This window comes from Drosophila rhopaloa, unplaced genomic scaffold (assembly GCF_018152115.1).
Source record: "Drosophila rhopaloa isolate 14029-0021.01 unplaced genomic scaffold, ASM1815211v1 contig_3, whole genome shotgun sequence".
NCBI lineage: Eukaryota > Metazoa > Arthropoda > Insecta > Diptera > Drosophilidae > Drosophila > Drosophila rhopaloa.
This window is the reverse complement of record NW_025335123.1, coordinates 713,021-730,237: the sequence shown is the minus strand read 5'-3', so window position 1 is coordinate 730,237 and position 17,217 is coordinate 713,021. Positions and strand designations below refer to the sequence as shown.

The 17,217-nt window shown below is 44.6% G+C and overlaps 1 protein-coding gene across 1 annotated transcript; it reads left to right on the top strand.

The window, feature by feature from the left end:
• Positions 1 to 286: 286 nt before the first annotated feature.
• On the top strand, positions 287 to 1,298 carry LOC108041774. Its single transcript, XM_017119799.2, has one exon. It carries the CDS (start codon positions 402 to 404, stop codon positions 1,041 to 1,043), a length of 642 nt encoding a protein of 213 aa, XP_016975288.2. The 5' UTR covers positions 287 to 401; the 3' UTR covers positions 1,044 to 1,298.
• The last annotated feature ends 15,919 nt before the right edge of the window (positions 1,299 to 17,217 follow it).

The window sequence follows — 17,217 nt, the reverse complement described above, 5'->3', positions numbered from 1 at the left end:
AAGTAGCTCGCATTACTACCTATTTTAAAAAAGTTGTAAAGACTTAATCAATGCCAATTGTTATCCGCCTCTTACTAAAGGTCTTACAAAAAAATCTTACTTAGAGATTAGGCTGTGTCCGAATTGAATTAGTAAAAAGACCTTTTTATCTGTTGAAAATACCTCTGAACTTCGTTCTAAGCCAAATAAAGGTTTGTCTATTTTGGGTCAGATCACATAGACCGGGTTAAAGTACTCGGAATTTCACTTGCTGGTCAACCAGCTACACGTAATTCATAACGTTTCGTTGGAGCTGACACACACACCCTTTCGGCTTTTCAAATTCCGGTTTAGAGAATAAAAAAGATCGCAAAACAAATTCAGAGTACACTAGCCAAATTTCGAGCGCACTCCTCTGCAAGATGACCTCCACCCTGGTACTGCTGATCGCCAGCGTCGTGCACTTCGGGATGCGCGGCAGCTGTCTCCTGGACATCGAGCGCTTCCCGGTCATCCCGGGCACCGTCTACGCGGGCCACATCGCCTACTGCGCCATCCTGCACTTCCTGCACGACATGGAGGTCCTGCCGAGGCGCTACCGCCAGCGGATGGGCTGGCTGGCCGCCTTCCTCGTCGAGCTGGTGCTGGGCGTGGCCGTCATGGAGGTCCTGGCCCTGTGGCTCTGGTGCAGCGTGGAGCACATCCTCCACCTGGCGCTGCAGCTCGTCCTGCGGCGCTACGCGGGCGTGTCCGCCGATCTCTACCAGCGCTGGGAGTGGGCCATCATGGGTGGCCTGATGACCACGCTGGCGACCCTGCTCTGGCTGAGTGCCTACGAGGCCACGGAGCCCCAGCCGCCGACGCGGACTGAGACTGCGAGTCCTTCCAGGGCCAAGGACATTAGGACCAAGTCCAGGCGTCGCCTCCAGAGCGCAGTGCGCCCCAAGGAGGACCAGGAGGAGCGGAAGGACCCCGCTGGGCGACCAGAGGATCCGGAGGAGCCAGAGGCCGTGGAGCTGCCAGAGGAGCGGCTGGAAGTCCTGGCCACCACCACCGATTGCTAGCTGCCCCCTTGGAATCTTGGACCCTTGGAGCCCATCCCCAACTCTTTGATGTCGCCACCCATTCCCCATGGAAACGGAGTCCACAGAGCGCCCTCGATTAGACGGGCGAATGAGGAAGGGCCGGCGATCCTGCCATGAAGGCAAATGTATTTATTCCAGCCAGATGGACTCGAAAAGCTCTAAAGACCGTGCCAAAGGATACGGGGGCGGGCGGGGCAAAATGATGGACTGCAGTAAAATGTCTATGAAAATTGACTTGGTGTCCTGGCATTGAGAGGCAGTCGGGCGGAAGGAGCTGCCAGCGCCTGGGTGCGCGTCAATTGACAAATTGTCGGCTGGTCCTCCACTTCTCTGGCCCCGTTCTGTCGTTCAGCTGGCTCCTCTGGCCGCGGAAAGTCATCAGAACTTTTGTCTAATTTCATTTCGTTTCACTTGAAGGCCAATTTTGGTTTTTATTATTCATACAATTTCTCGCAACGCGATTTAAGCGCTGGCAGCATTGCGTATACGCAGTGTGGTTCAGGGAATTATGAATTTTCAGTCACTCTTTTTCGCTGTGTGTCTGTGTTGGTGTGTGTATATGTGTGTGTGGGTGTGTTGGAGAGTGAGTATGCCTAAGCAAACAATAGCCGAGCAGAGCTTTTGTTTATTCTTCCTTCACTGTTGCTTACGGCCACCCACACAGATACATAAACACTCATACCAAGCCGAATTTCGGTGCGTGCCTGTTTTCGACTCCCTTGTTCCCTTGACGGCCTCCCCTCCCCCTCCCTTGTGTTGTGTATTTATGGAAACATTGCTCCGAAAATATTTTAAAGACAACCAACTGGATGAAAGAAATACGAGGGATGCTGGGCACTAATGGACGGGGTGCGGGGTGCAGGTGGGGGCAACCTTGCCAGACACTGGAATTGATGATAATACCACCGTTGCCGTCGAATACACAAATTCCTGCCCCATGGAGCTGGGTGCGGACGGATCCGAAAACGGGACAGCCGGCAGGCATGAATCAGAAGGGAACAACTGCTGACTGGCGGATTATTGAGTGTCCAAAGATGGGAGCGGCGATTAGCAGAGAGCTTCTGATCGGCAATCCATCAGAAACATCTAAGGATGGAGCCGCCTGGGGAATGAACTATAAACTAAACTCTGCATTTGACGATAAGACACGAAGAAGAACCTTTAAAGCTTTATCTTTAAATCAGCCCAATATTTGCCTAATATTGTAATAAGACATTTATTAATGTGAGCTACACATTTATTACAATTTTATTATAATAATGCCTATTTTCAAAGTGACTTTCAACTTACCCGTTAGAACCATATATTATATTATTTTATTGAACCATTGGAGTATGAAATATAAAAGTGGCCCACGAATTATTCCCGCTTTCTGCATTTAAAAAACGTTTTTTCACTAAAAATTCAGAGTCCGTTTTTGTAACTCTGAGTAAAAATTATTATGGGAGAAACCCCGAAACACTCGGCGCTGATAATTCGCCATCCAAAGCGCTTTCACCGAAAACTTTCGCTTTTCCGTGCGACTGTCTGTCTGCCTGGCTGTCGGGAGGCGGAGCACAAGGACAAGAGGTCCTTTGGCCCACTCGCCGGGTAGCCAGCTGATGCCGAGGACAATGACGGAGCGGAGGCTAATTAGCATCGTCAACATGGGCCACCTTAAGGTCCCCTCGCCCTTTCCCACTCTCCACTTGGAGGCCCATCTGGCTGTTTGCAACATGATGCACGCGTCCCACGCTGCGCAGCACAGAAATGAGTTGGCCTAATGATGATACAGCGCCCGGACCGCCCCCTTTCCCGCCCCCTCCCCGCCCAACGACATGCAAAACGCCAACAATAAAAATGTCACTTTTGCGTGTTGGGAGCCAGGAGGAAATCATTTTCACCAAATCGCAAAGAGTACACGGGAAACGAGGGGAGCGAGGGGGAAAAGCGCTCTTATCATAAATCACGAAACCACCGGCCACGCCCCGCTGGACGGGGGCTAATTAATTAATTAACAGCGTCTCATCATCATCGCCGTATTCTTAACTTCGTTGCGTGACAATTTCGTGAGTTTTGCATGAATTATTTGGCCGAAAGCGAATTGTCAGCAAAAACACGGCCAACAATTAGCGAATGCCACTTGCACCTAGTTCGTTATCGGCACGCACGCACCCCCCTCCCGCCTCCCCCCTCCCCCATCGGGATTAATGCGGTGGATGCACGATAGTTGTGGCAGCACCCTGCCAAAAAACACCAGAATACCCTCGGATATATCGTGCCTGGTGGCGACAAAGAATCGGCTGCTGCCCCAACCCGACCAACATAATCCCATTAAGAACACCTTGTTGCGATGCGGACGGAAATTCCACTGGCAGCAGTTAGCCGTAATGTTCATGTTAATGCCCATTTACGACCGATATCGAGCTGCCAACATGTAGTCAAATAGTTATCACTAAGTTCGGCCCAGCGAAAGGAGGCCAAAAAGTCTGAAAATTTAATTTTTAAAAGGACATTGTAGTTTTGGGGGATATTCTTCGATAAATATTGTTGTATTGACTTGAGAATTGATGTCTGCAGAAAACTTTGAAGTAGTTCTGAAAAGTGTAATTCTATCATCAAGAGCCTTCTTTCATTTTTACTTTGTTTAATTTAACTGTTTCCAATGGATTGCTTTAGTCCTTGTTACTTTTATTTTTAAGTACTCGAGCACTTAATCTTGACTTCACTCCATTATATAAAATCTCCAGTTTCCATTTGCTTGGATTTTTGCCGATTTTACGCTCAATTGTTTGCCTTTGCCTTGTCTGAAATTTTTCCTGAGGTTGTTTTGTTTTATTGCAGTCCCACAAAACAAAATATCAAGCGGAAACCGAAATCCAAAAAATGAAGTACGCAAAAATGCATTTAAACAAATTTGATTGCTCGCTTGTCAATATTTTTTTTTTGTTTGTTGCTCGCAACGAAGCCCAAACATGCGGTAAGTTTTTAACATTTTTTATAATTTGCTTTTGTTTTTGTGTGCTTTTCGGTTGTGTTGCTGTTGATATTACTGTTGATGTTCGGCATTGTTTGGCAGCTTTATGAAAATTTTAAGTACATAAAATTTTTATGATTTTCAACAAGTGTCTGTGTGTGTGCGCGCAAAACGAGGGCAGTGGTTGGGTGGCTAGAATTGTGAATTTCATTGCGGGTCGGCTGCACACACAGACACAAAAACATGCGGGGCTTCAGTCTTTATTGCCGCTGTTAATCCGCAAAAATTTGTAACATTTCCAATTTGATAATCGCCCGAATGTTTCAGAATGAACGGGAACAATGTGTACGAGTGAGCGGCAAACTGAATTTTAATTCAAATTTCGTGTACCTGCAGAAGAGTGTTTTACGCAGCCCTAATTGCCGATAAGCTCAGTGTGCAGTGTTTGCCAGTCCCAATTATAAATTTATGCTGTTTTACGGTTTTAGTTGCAGCTCCTGTATTCTGACCGTCCCACCGATTCCCAAAAACCAGCTCTGTCTTCTTCCCCAAAATCCCAGCACCCAATCCAAGCTGCGGAAAACGCTGCAGAGTGTGTGAGTCCTCGGGCTCGAATGTTTCCAGGTCCTGGCCAATTTCCGTGACGCCAGGAGGAAGGTCCGAAGTGGACTGTGCGGAGACGTCCTGCCAACTCCCTCGTGTGTGCCTCCATTTCATTTTCGCCAGTGGTCGAGGCCGAGGTCTAGACTCTTGGAGGAGTAAAGGGTGCGGCTCTGGACAGAACTGACTTGTCAGCTGGCGCTCAGGCATTGACATTGATTTTCATTCGACGGACCCCGGCCCACTGACGAGCTCACAATTTCGGGCATCTCGGCTTTGCCCCCCATTCGAGTCATCGAAATTTCTGAGCGAGTTACTGGAACCAGATGCTACCTAATTGGAAATTTCACATTGCTCCTTTGCGAAAAATGCGGCATGATGTCGCTTTTGGCTTTTCCATTTTAGTACCCTCGCCATGAGCGCCATGATAACCTTGAGCAGTGGGTTGAGAACATGGGGGAGGGATGTCCAATGGGGCGGTACCGATCCACCCGATGAAGCTGCTTTCGGACTTGTCAGATGATTCAAGGCTCTCATAAAATGAACAAAAGCCCCCCATTTCGTTTTCTATTACTTGTATTATCTTCAAGAAATATCCTTTTACTGCAGTTCTTGAGAGTCTCGAGTACCTTCATTATAAGCTCAACCACTCAAGTTTAAAATAAAATTGCTCAAATCCCCATCGCTGTTCAACTGAACAGAAACCGTATTAGATGGCTGAGCTAAAATTTAATTTTTACATATGATTTTTGAAATAAAGTACGAAATAAATTATGTATCGTATCACACGCTTGAGGTCTAGTCAATGTTCATTTGTTTTGGTAATTTATTCATTTTCCAAACTAAGCTTGCCATCTCTATTGCACAGATAGGTACTACGGACTTCGCTATATACAGGATTATATTATAACAAAAGTAAATACTTTAAGAAAATAGTACATAGTACTGTTCTAAATCAGGTTCCAGCTTGTTCAATTTCTTAATTTCTCGAGATTAGAAAGGCAGAAGCAACTACGCAGGACTAAATCCTTTTATTCGGACTACTGTTGTCCTGTGAAACTGGTATCCTTGATGGCGATATCTCCCCGTTGGGTTCGCGGAATCCGTGATGCACCTGTTGACTGCCTGCAGGTCGCTTGGCCTTGGGCAACAGGTGACTCTAGTTGGCAGTAGGACCATCGATATGCCCGAGGGATATGACAGAGGAGGAAAGTTTTTCAATTTGAATTCAATTTAAAGTTGAACGAGCTGCTCCCCCACTGATTGCCATCGCTTTTTTGCACGCGCTTTCCCTGAGACTTAAGTACACCCGCAAATGCTGAGCTTTCATATTTATTTGACTCCGTTGAAATGCAAATAAATGCAAACATTTACTCAAGAAAGCGAAGTGAGTGGTGTGTGCGTGGTCCCAAAAGCCTCGCATAGCCACGCCCACACACATAATGATAATTATGCAAATGTAATGGCATAATGCCGGCATGATTCCCTTAGTGTGTGAGTGTCTCCTGCTCTGCAGTGCGTTGATTTAATGTAAACAAAAAGATGGACGCCTTGAGGTTTATGATACCTGCTGACAAAAACGGAGGAAAAGGTGGCCAAAACGAAAGAAAGGGCCGGCGGCCTGAAAAGGAGCAGCGAGGAGTATGTGTAGGAATACATCTTGAGGAATTGTATTTTAGCTTTAAAATGAATTTACATGAGGAAAAACCTTACGCTCGGTTTCGCATGCTTTTCTTGTATCCGCATTTCCATGTAGGCTTTTCATGGATATGTGAATGCCAGAACAGCTAATATCTCATAAAACAGAAAAGAAGTGGAGCCGCATTTGGATAAAAAAGCCCAATTAAGTAAAAGTATTGTCTCAAATTTTCCGACTCCAGAATTTCCCTCTTTTCTCAGTGACTCCATTTGATGTCTTGCAAAACCAACAAACTGGGAAATACCTGAAAGTAAGCTTCAGACAAACCAGATCGAGGCGACACTTATGTAAAGCGGTCGGAAAAACTTTCCAAAATGGAGAAACCTTTTAAGCGGGGAAAACTGGGTTATCCACTAAAGTGCAGCCATCTGAATCGCCAGTTTATGTGTGTGTGTGTGTGTGTGTGTTGCGAAGAGAGAGCAAAGTGCAGAAAAGTGTTTGTGCATCCCGGCTTCACCCTCCGCCACGTCGTTTTAGATGTGTTTTAAAAGATTTAGCCGCACATCCCGGGGGTGCCGAATAGTGGACACACTCAGATACCGGGGGTGGGCATGGGCGTGGGCGTGGCACTGGGGAGAAGGGTGGAAAGGGGGGGGATCCGGGGCAGTCAACCGAGTGACAAACCCAAGCGGTGTCGGACTGCAACCGCAGATAAACTGCAGGCCATGGAGCGGGAGCAAGGTGGAGAAGTGTGAAAGTGAAGCAAATGTGAAACAATTCCGCTAATTGCAAAAAATGTGATGCCAAGGAGGGGGGAGTGGGGGGTGGTAGGTGCCCCCAGTGGGTGGGTGACCGCATGCAGGAGCTTGGTCATTAAAAGGCGTTGGCGTTGCACACAAAAGTATGTAGCACTCTCGGATTCGGACCACCCAACAGCCAGTTTGCAACCCGTGCGGAAAGCTGGCTAAACTTAAACTCAATTTCGCAGCAGTCTCGAGTTGAGTTTTCTTGCCGCTGATTTCAGTTCGGATTTTCCTTGTGCTTTAATAAATTTAATTAGGTTTCTTCACCCGGCTTGTTTTGCTTTTTCCATCGGGGAGTTCGGTACTCAGTATTCAGTGTTCACTGTACAGTGTTTAGTGTTTCGTGGCCTTCGAGTGTTGCATTTTACGCACGATTTTAATTAAATGCTGCGCGTATGCTCCGCTTTTATTACTTGGGTGTGCACACCAACGAACAGATCGAGGGCCAGAGGGGGTGGGGGGGGGGGTAGGGGGCGACAGGGGGACGCCGGAATTGATGCTTTGTTTATTGGTTCCTGCTGACCAACGACTGGGCGTGGCAGCAGAAAACCCGGCGACAGAGGCCAACCGAATTGTCGCTGACAGTTTGATTGAGTTTGCGTTGTATCAGCGCTTTCTTGTTGTCCTGCATTGAGGAAAAATCAATTAAAGAGTGCCAGTGCGATGTCTAATGTTTAAACTTTATCAGTGGAACACTTCGTGATACTTTAAGGCACTAACATTTTTAGTGCTTGAATATTATCATCGACGGACTTAATTTATGCTACCAAATAATTAATATTGAAAAACATCAAAATGTTTTTAACCAAATTTATATACATCGTGATAAATCACATATATTTATATTATACAATTATGTGTTGCCAGTAAGTTAGATTTATAAATATATTGAACGCTAAACTTGTATATCCCAAGCCACCATCTCACAAAAACTATAGTATAGTACTTTAATTTATAAGTACTATATATTTATTTTTTTATATATTTATTTATTTATATTTTATATATATTTACCACTGTTTTGACCAATTGATAAATATTAAATACAGATGAACACAGGTTTGAGTGCAAATTTAATAAAAATCTTATAACGAATTCAACAATGAATGTGTTCCATATTTGGAGCATTACTTGCATTGTATTTAGGGCGTAGTTTCCCACAATTGTGTACAATCAAATTAAAAGCATCATACATTATTTGAAGAAAATCTAATTTTCAGTATTCTGAGTACCAACTTACACACTGCAGATAAGAACTTTGTCTATGTGAAAGAGAGCCGAATGGGCAAATGACCAGTTTCAGTGGCTATTTTTCCCGCTGTGCCTTCTCGTTTTCCCACCTCGGACCAAATCTGCGCTAAAAGGATGGAAATGCGGTGGAAAACTCGCACTTCCGGCCCAGCTCGCAGCAGCGATGTCAGAAGCCGCAGGACACGCTCCCGAACGAGGGGACCCACTGCTGGTTTATTAGGCCGGAGTCGGGTGACAACTCCTGATACTCTGTGCAGCGCAAAGGACCAGCTGAACCGCGGGGCAGGCAAATGAAGCAACGGATAAGCGGACAGGAGAGGAGAGGAGCGGAGAACCGAAGAACTGGAGAACCGGGAGCCACTGTGCATTGGCCCGAGCGCCGACTAACAAGGATAATTGCAAAAGGAAGTAACAATAAACCCAATGATATCGATGCCCAGTCACACACATAGGGGAGGGGGAGGGGAGGGGAGGGGCTGGCCTGGGAGAAACAAAGGAAGGCGAGGAGGAAGCCATGTCCTGTGGAACGATTGCGCCAGCGAGCAATCAGCGTAAAGTGCGCGCCGCTTTGTAACTGAAACGATAAAAGGGATAGCTCGGACGGACGGTGCGGCGGAAGGGAGGTGGGGAGGGGAGGTGAATGAAAAAAAAGAAGGTGGCAGCAGGAAAAGCGAACAAAACCGAACAGAAAGATGGCTGCGAAAAAAAGGACGAGGGCGGACGCAGAGGCAGAAACAGGAAGAGCAGCTGAGGCTGCGAGGGGCGGAAGGGGGCTGGCAAACAGCAGAGAGACAAAATAATAAAATATCGTTTATTGAGGGCACTCCAACGGCGAATGTGATTGTTGTCCACCCCCCACCCCCCACCGCCCAGCACCCAGCCCCCCGGAATTCCCATTCAGGACAGGGCATCGCAGAGATCAAAGCCCAAGACGGCGAACTTCACTTGGCTTCGCCACTGGAGCGCGGAGAAAGGCATTCCTCGGGAAAGCGAGGAATCGAGAACTGCAACTTTGATTGAATTTTATGAGAATTCCAGCAGAAGATCATAAATATCCGCTTTATGCGCCCATTTTCCGCTTTCATTGTTCATTTGCCAATAATAACAGGCGAACGGCTGCCGAAATTTTCCATTAAATTGATAATTAATAAACGCTCATGTGATTCGTTGCCTGTTAAACTCTAATTAATCTGCCCCTTGTGTTTTCAAATAAAACGTTTAATATTTTTTCTGGGGAAAAATACACATATTAAATCTGTTACTCTTGATTTTTATTTAAAAAATGTTTCCTTTGCTTAAAAAGAATAATAAAACACAAATTCAGTAGTTGCCATTGTTATCATTGGCAGAAAAGATTTTTCTTAAAATAAGAGAAAACCGTGAGACAAATGTATTTATGGTTTGTTTACTGAGCTAATTAAACTTTACAAATAAACCAAAACGGAAGCAAAGGATGGCAAGCAGTATTTTAAATTCCCACACAGCTAATTAAAACATTTAATATTCTTTAAAACGACGGCTTTTAATTTATATGCGTATTTGTTTAAAAACTATGAAGATTTGTTAATTTCAAAATCAATTCAATCAGCTATAGGATATGGTCGTCCGATTTTTATAAAAACTTGAATATAGCATTTTTCAAATTCCTTTGTCTCGTATATTCGTATAACAAACAATAATAACAATAGAGCTATATGATATACAAGTCCGATCCGACCCGTTCCGTCTACTACTTGCAATAGAAAGAAGACTTTTGGGACAACTTCATCCAGATAGCCTGAAAACTGAGAGACTATCTTGCGTGGAAACGGACATACGGACTTCCTGGTGATACTGACCAAGAATATATATATATTTATAGAACCGAAAATGTTTCTTTACAACGTTGAAAACTATTGACTGCAACTACGATATATACTCCTTAAAATTTGGGTACATGTAATACAAGAAAAATAACCTCATTTAATTTGACTGATTGTATTACTAAATGTTGATTAACTTGAAATATTGCACAACAAAGTCCTTTTTGTAAACTAGTAGTTTCCGTTGCCTTTGTATGACAGCTATATTTTGTTTCCACTTCAAAAACAGAAAGTTGAATAAAATAGTAGCTAAGTTAGTGTGGGTGGTTTTTTAAGAGTGAGCACTGAAACCATTTGAAACAAAAACAGAGAACTTTCAGAACTATAAATCTTTTGTTTGCAAATAACGCATTTGACGCACATATTGCAAGAGTAAAATAAAACAAAGCTTTCTCTGGGCGTGTCCGAAGGCAGCGTAATTTATTTTGCAGCCACGGGTTACGCCAACAGTGCGTATGCGTACTTTTAATTCCATTCGCTCATACGCAGCGTGGGACAAATCAACAGGATGCCGAACTAGATGAAGGACATGAGGGAGTGGGAGTGGGAGTGGGAGGATGCGGATGCGGATAACAGCCTTGTTGCCTTGTCCTAAATGTTTTTCTCCGACTCCACTCCGCCACCAACACCCATGCAAACACTTAGGCATGGACATCCTGTATCGCCGTGTCCTTGCGCTAACGCTTTCATGCACATTTATCGTGATTAGCTATTAATTGATAATAATTAACTTAAGCACAAGCCACAGATGCCCGGCCCCCCGTGGACTAGGACAACTAGAGTCCTGCTATTATTCGAATGTGTGTGTTTCACTGCGTGAGTGCGAGTGTGTGCGGGATGGATTTGCTGTTGCCTTTCAGAAATGAAGTCGGAAATCTGAAATTGACGTTTCTCCTGTTGATTTGCGATCTGGTGCCAGGGACTTTTGATACCCAGGCTCCCATTCGCAGGAACTTTCGCTGAATCCCCGCAGGAGACGCAGGCGGTCTTTAATTCTCCGTCTTTAAAGGAACCAATGTTCCTGCACCCATTTCAATATTGTTCTGCAGGCAGCAGGAATGCCTGACTGTCTGACTGGCCGCAAATGTATGCCAGGCATCACGATGGACCAACTAATCGGGGAACGCTCAGTGCAATTAAAATTCGAACCTTCTACTTACATTGCTTGCCTTGGTATTTTACTTAAATTCAGTCGACGTTCGCTCGGCTTCAGGTCCTGTTTGCCTTTCCAACGACTCCACTCGCTCTCTTATGTATTCTTTGGCTTCCACCAAATGTTTCGTTCACATAAACACTAACTATTTTTGTTTTTCCTTACTTTCTTGTAAACGTTAAAAAAATTGTAAAAAAAAACCAAAAAAAAATTATCGCCGACGGATACTTGACAAATTGAAATATAACTTCGACTCGGATGATTTTTATTATACGCTAGATATTTGCAACCTTAGTTGTGCAGCTTGTTGATTGAGTTGGTTAAAGTTGATGAGGGATGGCAACTAAGAACGAAGCGCGAACACAAAAACACCGATTTGCAAAACAAAGTCTTGGCCTGAAATGTTCCAAATCTCTGATTCCCCCTTTCACACTGTTCGATTGTTCTTCGTCAGTTTTCCTTTTGCGCCCACAAATCCTTCACATTCACTTTCACTTTCACTTTGCGGTCAGAGTCTGGGATGATACGATGCGATGCGACTGAAGTGCTGATTGGAGTGGAACTGAGTTGAGTTGATGGCTTTAGCTGCTGCGAGATCCGTGCGGCACGTGCGAACACGTTCAGATTTCATAACCAACTGTCGAGCCAGCCCCAGCGAAGGACCCGACTTCCGAAAGCGCCCGACACCCGAAAGGACCCGAGGCCACGGCAGGACTCGCGCCGAGTCGCAGTCGGGGTCTGATTCGGATACGGATTCGGATTCGCATTCGGACTCGGACTCGGGTTCTTGGGCGTTCAAAGGGCTTTCGAAGTTGGCTCTTCGGAGACTCCGCCAACGGTCCCGTCAGACTTTTGGGCGCCCGTTGGTGGCATCCGCTGCCCAGCCTCCAAGAGTCCTCTCTTAAGCGCTCTCTTTCGCCCCGCAACGCGTGGCAGGAACCGGGGACACGCACCCACTCAACACACTTTTACAACAGCGGCCAGGCCAAATCCACGCGAAACGAGCGGCAAGGCGCCCTTGTTGCTCAAGTGTTGCACATTATGAAGCGAAGCCAGGCATAAAACTTTCACCATTAGCCGCGTTAATGTGCCGCGCGCCGAATTCGTCAGCTGGCCATTGGCGCAGGGACCTGGTCCGGGGCTTAGTGAAAGTTTTATCGACACTTTCGGCCACATCGGTGTGTAAGTGGCTGGAACAGAGGACACGGACGGGGAGGCGGAGGCGGAGGCGGAGGCGATTAACATCAGCGGCTAGAGCTCCCAATGATCTCGAGGATCTGTAAGAGGGGGAGATCGGGGTCATAATTACGCGACCCACTTAGGATCGTAAGTGCCACAGTCTCGGCCAAGGCCACTCCAATGAATCGCAGCACATGCTGCTCCGAGGGGTGCACCACAGCACTCCGGGCCCTGCTCCACGTCGTCCTGGCACTATGACATATTGTATCCACACGCGTACGTGCCCGGGATACCAACTCAGGAAAGTTCCCTGCCCCGCGCTCCTCCCGAGTTCGAGTTCCTCCTCCGACTGGTTACGTCTCCTGTTTCGAGTTGCACACATAAGTCCCATAAATGACAAACTTATTAGTGGCTTGATGGGAGCACAGGAATGCCAGGGCCAGGTCCGAAAGCAAACGGACGATCCGCAGAGCTGGAACTAGTGACGCTTTCACAAATTACACAAATCGCAAATCCGAACTCGCGCCCTGCAGCGGTTCGCCAACTGAGCCGGGAACATGTATCAAATCAATAAATTAACCCCGGCCAACTAAAACATGGAGCGGAGGGGTGAGCAGATTTTTGGGATTAATTTGGCCTGCCAGCCTCACCACCGGCGGCATTCCACAGGGAACGCAAAGTTTCAATTGCCAAACACGGCGACCTTGGGCGCACATTTGACCCACTATGTGCTGACCCCGGACGCCGCCCAAAAACGGGGAGGGATTCATCCCGGAGAACGGGTGGGCGAACTGAATCAACACACACCCGGGCCACACAAAATTTAAAAAGTCAGCGGGACAAGTTGGGCACATTCGTCACATGCACGCTGTGCAGACTCGCAGTTTCGGGTGTTGCACACATGCAACGCTGCCCCAGGAGCCAATTCCAGCTAAAGGTTGTGGCAGTGGTGGCTCTGGTTCCCTGTATTTGGGACACTCCTTTGCGCGCCGAGCCGATTGCCAGCAATACGTTTCCATGCCCTTGGCGAGGCTGCTATAATTTCAGTCAAAAGTTTTAACGCAGAGCGACCCTTTCAAGTACAGTCGCACTTCCGTAAGTCGAACATCCATCTGCCGACGTCAAATTCGAGCTGCAAAGACTCCAAGAGAACACTTTTTATTTTCTAAATAATTTATGGCTTATCATACGTTTATTTATGCTTAAGTTTGCTTCAATCAATTTCCTTTTTCTAATTTAAAAATAAGTTTGAAACAGCTAATGAATTTGTACCGCATTTTTAAAGCGCAAATAAAATTGTTATCTATAAACTTATGAAAGTAAAAACTAAAGCGGGCCAAACATTTTGCTCAAGTTGTAGAGAAATGGAAGTTATAAAGATCAAACAGAAACACTTCTTACGAGGAAAAAAGGTCTTGATCGGACCCTGTATCACCTAAATTCTATTATCAGAAAGAAATTTTCAAAGGCTCGTTGTTTTTAAGAACTTTGCTCGCCTAGTACAATATTTTGAACAGTTTTATAATATGTGGGCTACATATAATTATACCCTTGCAGAGGGTATTTTAATTTTGGTCAAAAGTGTGCAACGCAATGAAGGAGACATCTCCGACCCTATAAAGTATATATATATTCCTGATACTGAAATTATAATATCCTCTGCAAGGGTATAACAACAAAGTCATGGGTTGGCGCATTCTGACGAACAGAATGGAACTAGGCTAACAACAAATTTTCTTAATTTTCTAAATTTTTACTTTTATTCTTTCGTCTTTATTTCATCAAAGGAATTTTATTATCTTAAGGTCTTGGAGTGCACTCCCTTATCTAATAAACTGCTCCGTGCACTCTCTTCCGTCCACGGCAATAACATTCTTGGAAATAGCTGAAATGTTACAGGTCAAATTGCGTTTATGTCGAAAAAAACTCAAGTCAATATATACCTTTCTTTATAAAAATAAACAGGAAAGGAAGCCAAGCCGCAGTCTATATTCCTTTGCATTTTTTATTTTTTTTAATTTTGCGATTTTATATGATATAGATGCCGCATTTTAATTTAATTAAAACCGAAATTCCATAGTGTTTAAATATTACCAAATCCCAAAAAACGAAAAAAAATAAATTAAAAACAAGAACGGGAAACTAACTTCGGCCGAAGTTGATATACCCTTGCAGAATATTCTGCAAATTATATTCTCCAAAATTATTCATATGATGCATTCTTAATACTCATACAAAATTACAACTTCCTAGCTTTAAAAACAACAAAGTTATGGCATTTCCAATAGTTCAGTTATATGGCAGCTATAGGATATAGTCGGCCGATCCTTATGAAATTTGGTAGGTCGGATTGATTGGTCAAAAATAAAACCCATAGAAAATCCCAACTTCCTTTACAGAATATTCGGCTCCGCCCGAAGTTAGCTTTCCTTTCATGTTTGTGATAAAAATGTGTTCAATTAGTGTGAAAAAACAGGCCATGCCCTTAATGTCAAAAATTTTGTATGCTTTCCATAGCATTTGTATTATTTTCTCAGTTTTATTTTTGCACTCAATCTGTTTACACGTATTTTCGAAATAATTTTTTTAGATTGTCAACTTTTGATAAATTTGTAGATTTTGAAATCCCCACGAAACTACTTTTAATATGGAAGAAAAACCTGCTCCTTCAGGATCTGGAGGAAAACGGAAGGAACCCACTTACAAGACCGTGGCTTCCTGCCGTTTTCCTCTAGATTCTGAAGAAAGCAACCTCCAAAACCGTCCGCGGAAAGTAAAGGGTCATCAAGGTCAACAACGATGAAGTGTCCAGTTGCGACGAATTTTCCAGGCCTCGCGGACCGATAAAAAAGCGTGTTGGGCAGAAAACTCCAAAATTTCAGCCGGGGCAGGTGCCATCTTCCGAAGAAGTAAACAAGGTCCTTGAAATGCCGAGACGTGTAGCCAAGCGTGTCGTTATAAAATCAAAGTTCAAGAAGACCAAAAGCCCGAGTCATGGCAGGAAACAACCTTCAACCAAGGGCGTTCCTTTCTAAAATCTAATGCAAAGGGCCCTAAAAACAAGAAAAAATTTCTAAAAAATAGAAAAATATTTCTTAAAAGTAGGGCATCTATCCATAAATTTTAGGGTATTTTTTGTAAAAATTAGAAAAAATGTGCCTACATTCATCATGATGTAATTTTTCATTCAGGATTTATTGACTTATCTATATTTATGTATTTGTATACATGTGTATATGATATAAGCACTTCGCTTTTCATTCAGAAAAGTCACAAAGTTTGTTTTAGTATTACACTAATGAATTGCCCATATCGATTTCAACTGTAATTCTGTGGGGAAGAGAGAGAGAAAGGAACGCCCTTAATTTTAGAAAAATCTACCCTAAATTTTAAGGTGCGATGCCTTTGAAGACAAAAATAAGGCGATTTTCTTGTTCTTTTTAGGGTCAATTTTGGTATGAGTGTATCTTCCTAGATGTAAAGAAAGCATTTGATCGCTTATGGCACTAGAATTGGCTTTCAAGCTTTAGTCCTTTTTATGAACTGGGCATTATCTTCTATTTCAGATCAAAACTTTATGGTCGAAATGAAAGGCGTGAGGTCATCGATTCAGAACCGTCCAAGCTGCGTCCAGGCTTCGGATTCTAACAATCTGATAACCCAAAGAGTTAGAGTTCATGGGAAGCAGGTGACCTTTCCTTCCCACAGTTAGGAAGCCGATTCAAGTGACCACAGCAACCATCTAGCTGCATCCTTGGTCAACCCGATGACCCGAAAAAGACTAAGGCGCCTGTTCCAGGCTATTTGTGAATGGAATAATGGTTATTGTTTCATAGGTAAGAACTGTAATGTATAATTTGTGTTACATTACGTTTTTTAACCATTTTGTTGGTTTCTTAACGTTTAATTTAATACCCTATATATAGATATATACTTTATCATCACCACCAGCATAGTTGGCCTGACTGTTTCAGTGCACTTTACTCGGTCGGTTTGAAAGATATAACTTTATCATACAGCTGCCATAATAACAATCAGAAAGGTAATGGAAAAAATAATGGCCTCGTCTTTTTTTAAACGTATACGCTCTACCCAACTCTCAGGAATTCAAGGACATGTCGAAGGGTGCCCACATTTCTAGGACCCTGTTTTTTGCGTGTATCAGACAGGGATAAAGGAGGGACGGAAACTTTTTCAGCAACTACAATAATTTAGTATAGTTCACCAAAAAGTTCCACCTGTCCGCATTCCGCCACCCACAGCCGCTTCCGCATCCGCATCCACATCCTCATCCGCATCCACATCCACATCTACATCCACTTCCACATCCGCATCTGTGTCGGACGGCCATCCATGTGTGCGTCTAAAGTTTATTGGTAAAATTTTATTGCAGATTTTTGCGCTACCTGGGCTGCCCCGCCTACTCCCCTCACGCTCCTGCGACCGCCATCGGCTTGCCGTCGTCTTGTGAAAATATTTGGGAAAACTTTTGCAATTTATCTGTTTTATAGCCAGCGACCAGCACCCACGCCCACTCGCCCACTCGCCCACACGCCCACTTGCCCACACACGAAAAGAGCGTGGAGTGGGGAGCGGGGAGCGGGGAGCGGGGGTGCGGGCAGGAAAGAAAAGTCTGTTCAGGTATCTGCTCCTGTCGCTCCCAGGCTTAGTGTGTGTGTATGGGTGCTCTGTCCCTGCCCCCTGTCCCCT

What these genes read in the sequence shown, in the direction of transcription:
- LOC108041774 (XM_017119799.2), top strand. Translation starts at nt 402, where the DNA reads ATGACCTCCACCCTGGTACTGCTGATCGCCAGCGTCGTGCACTTCGGG.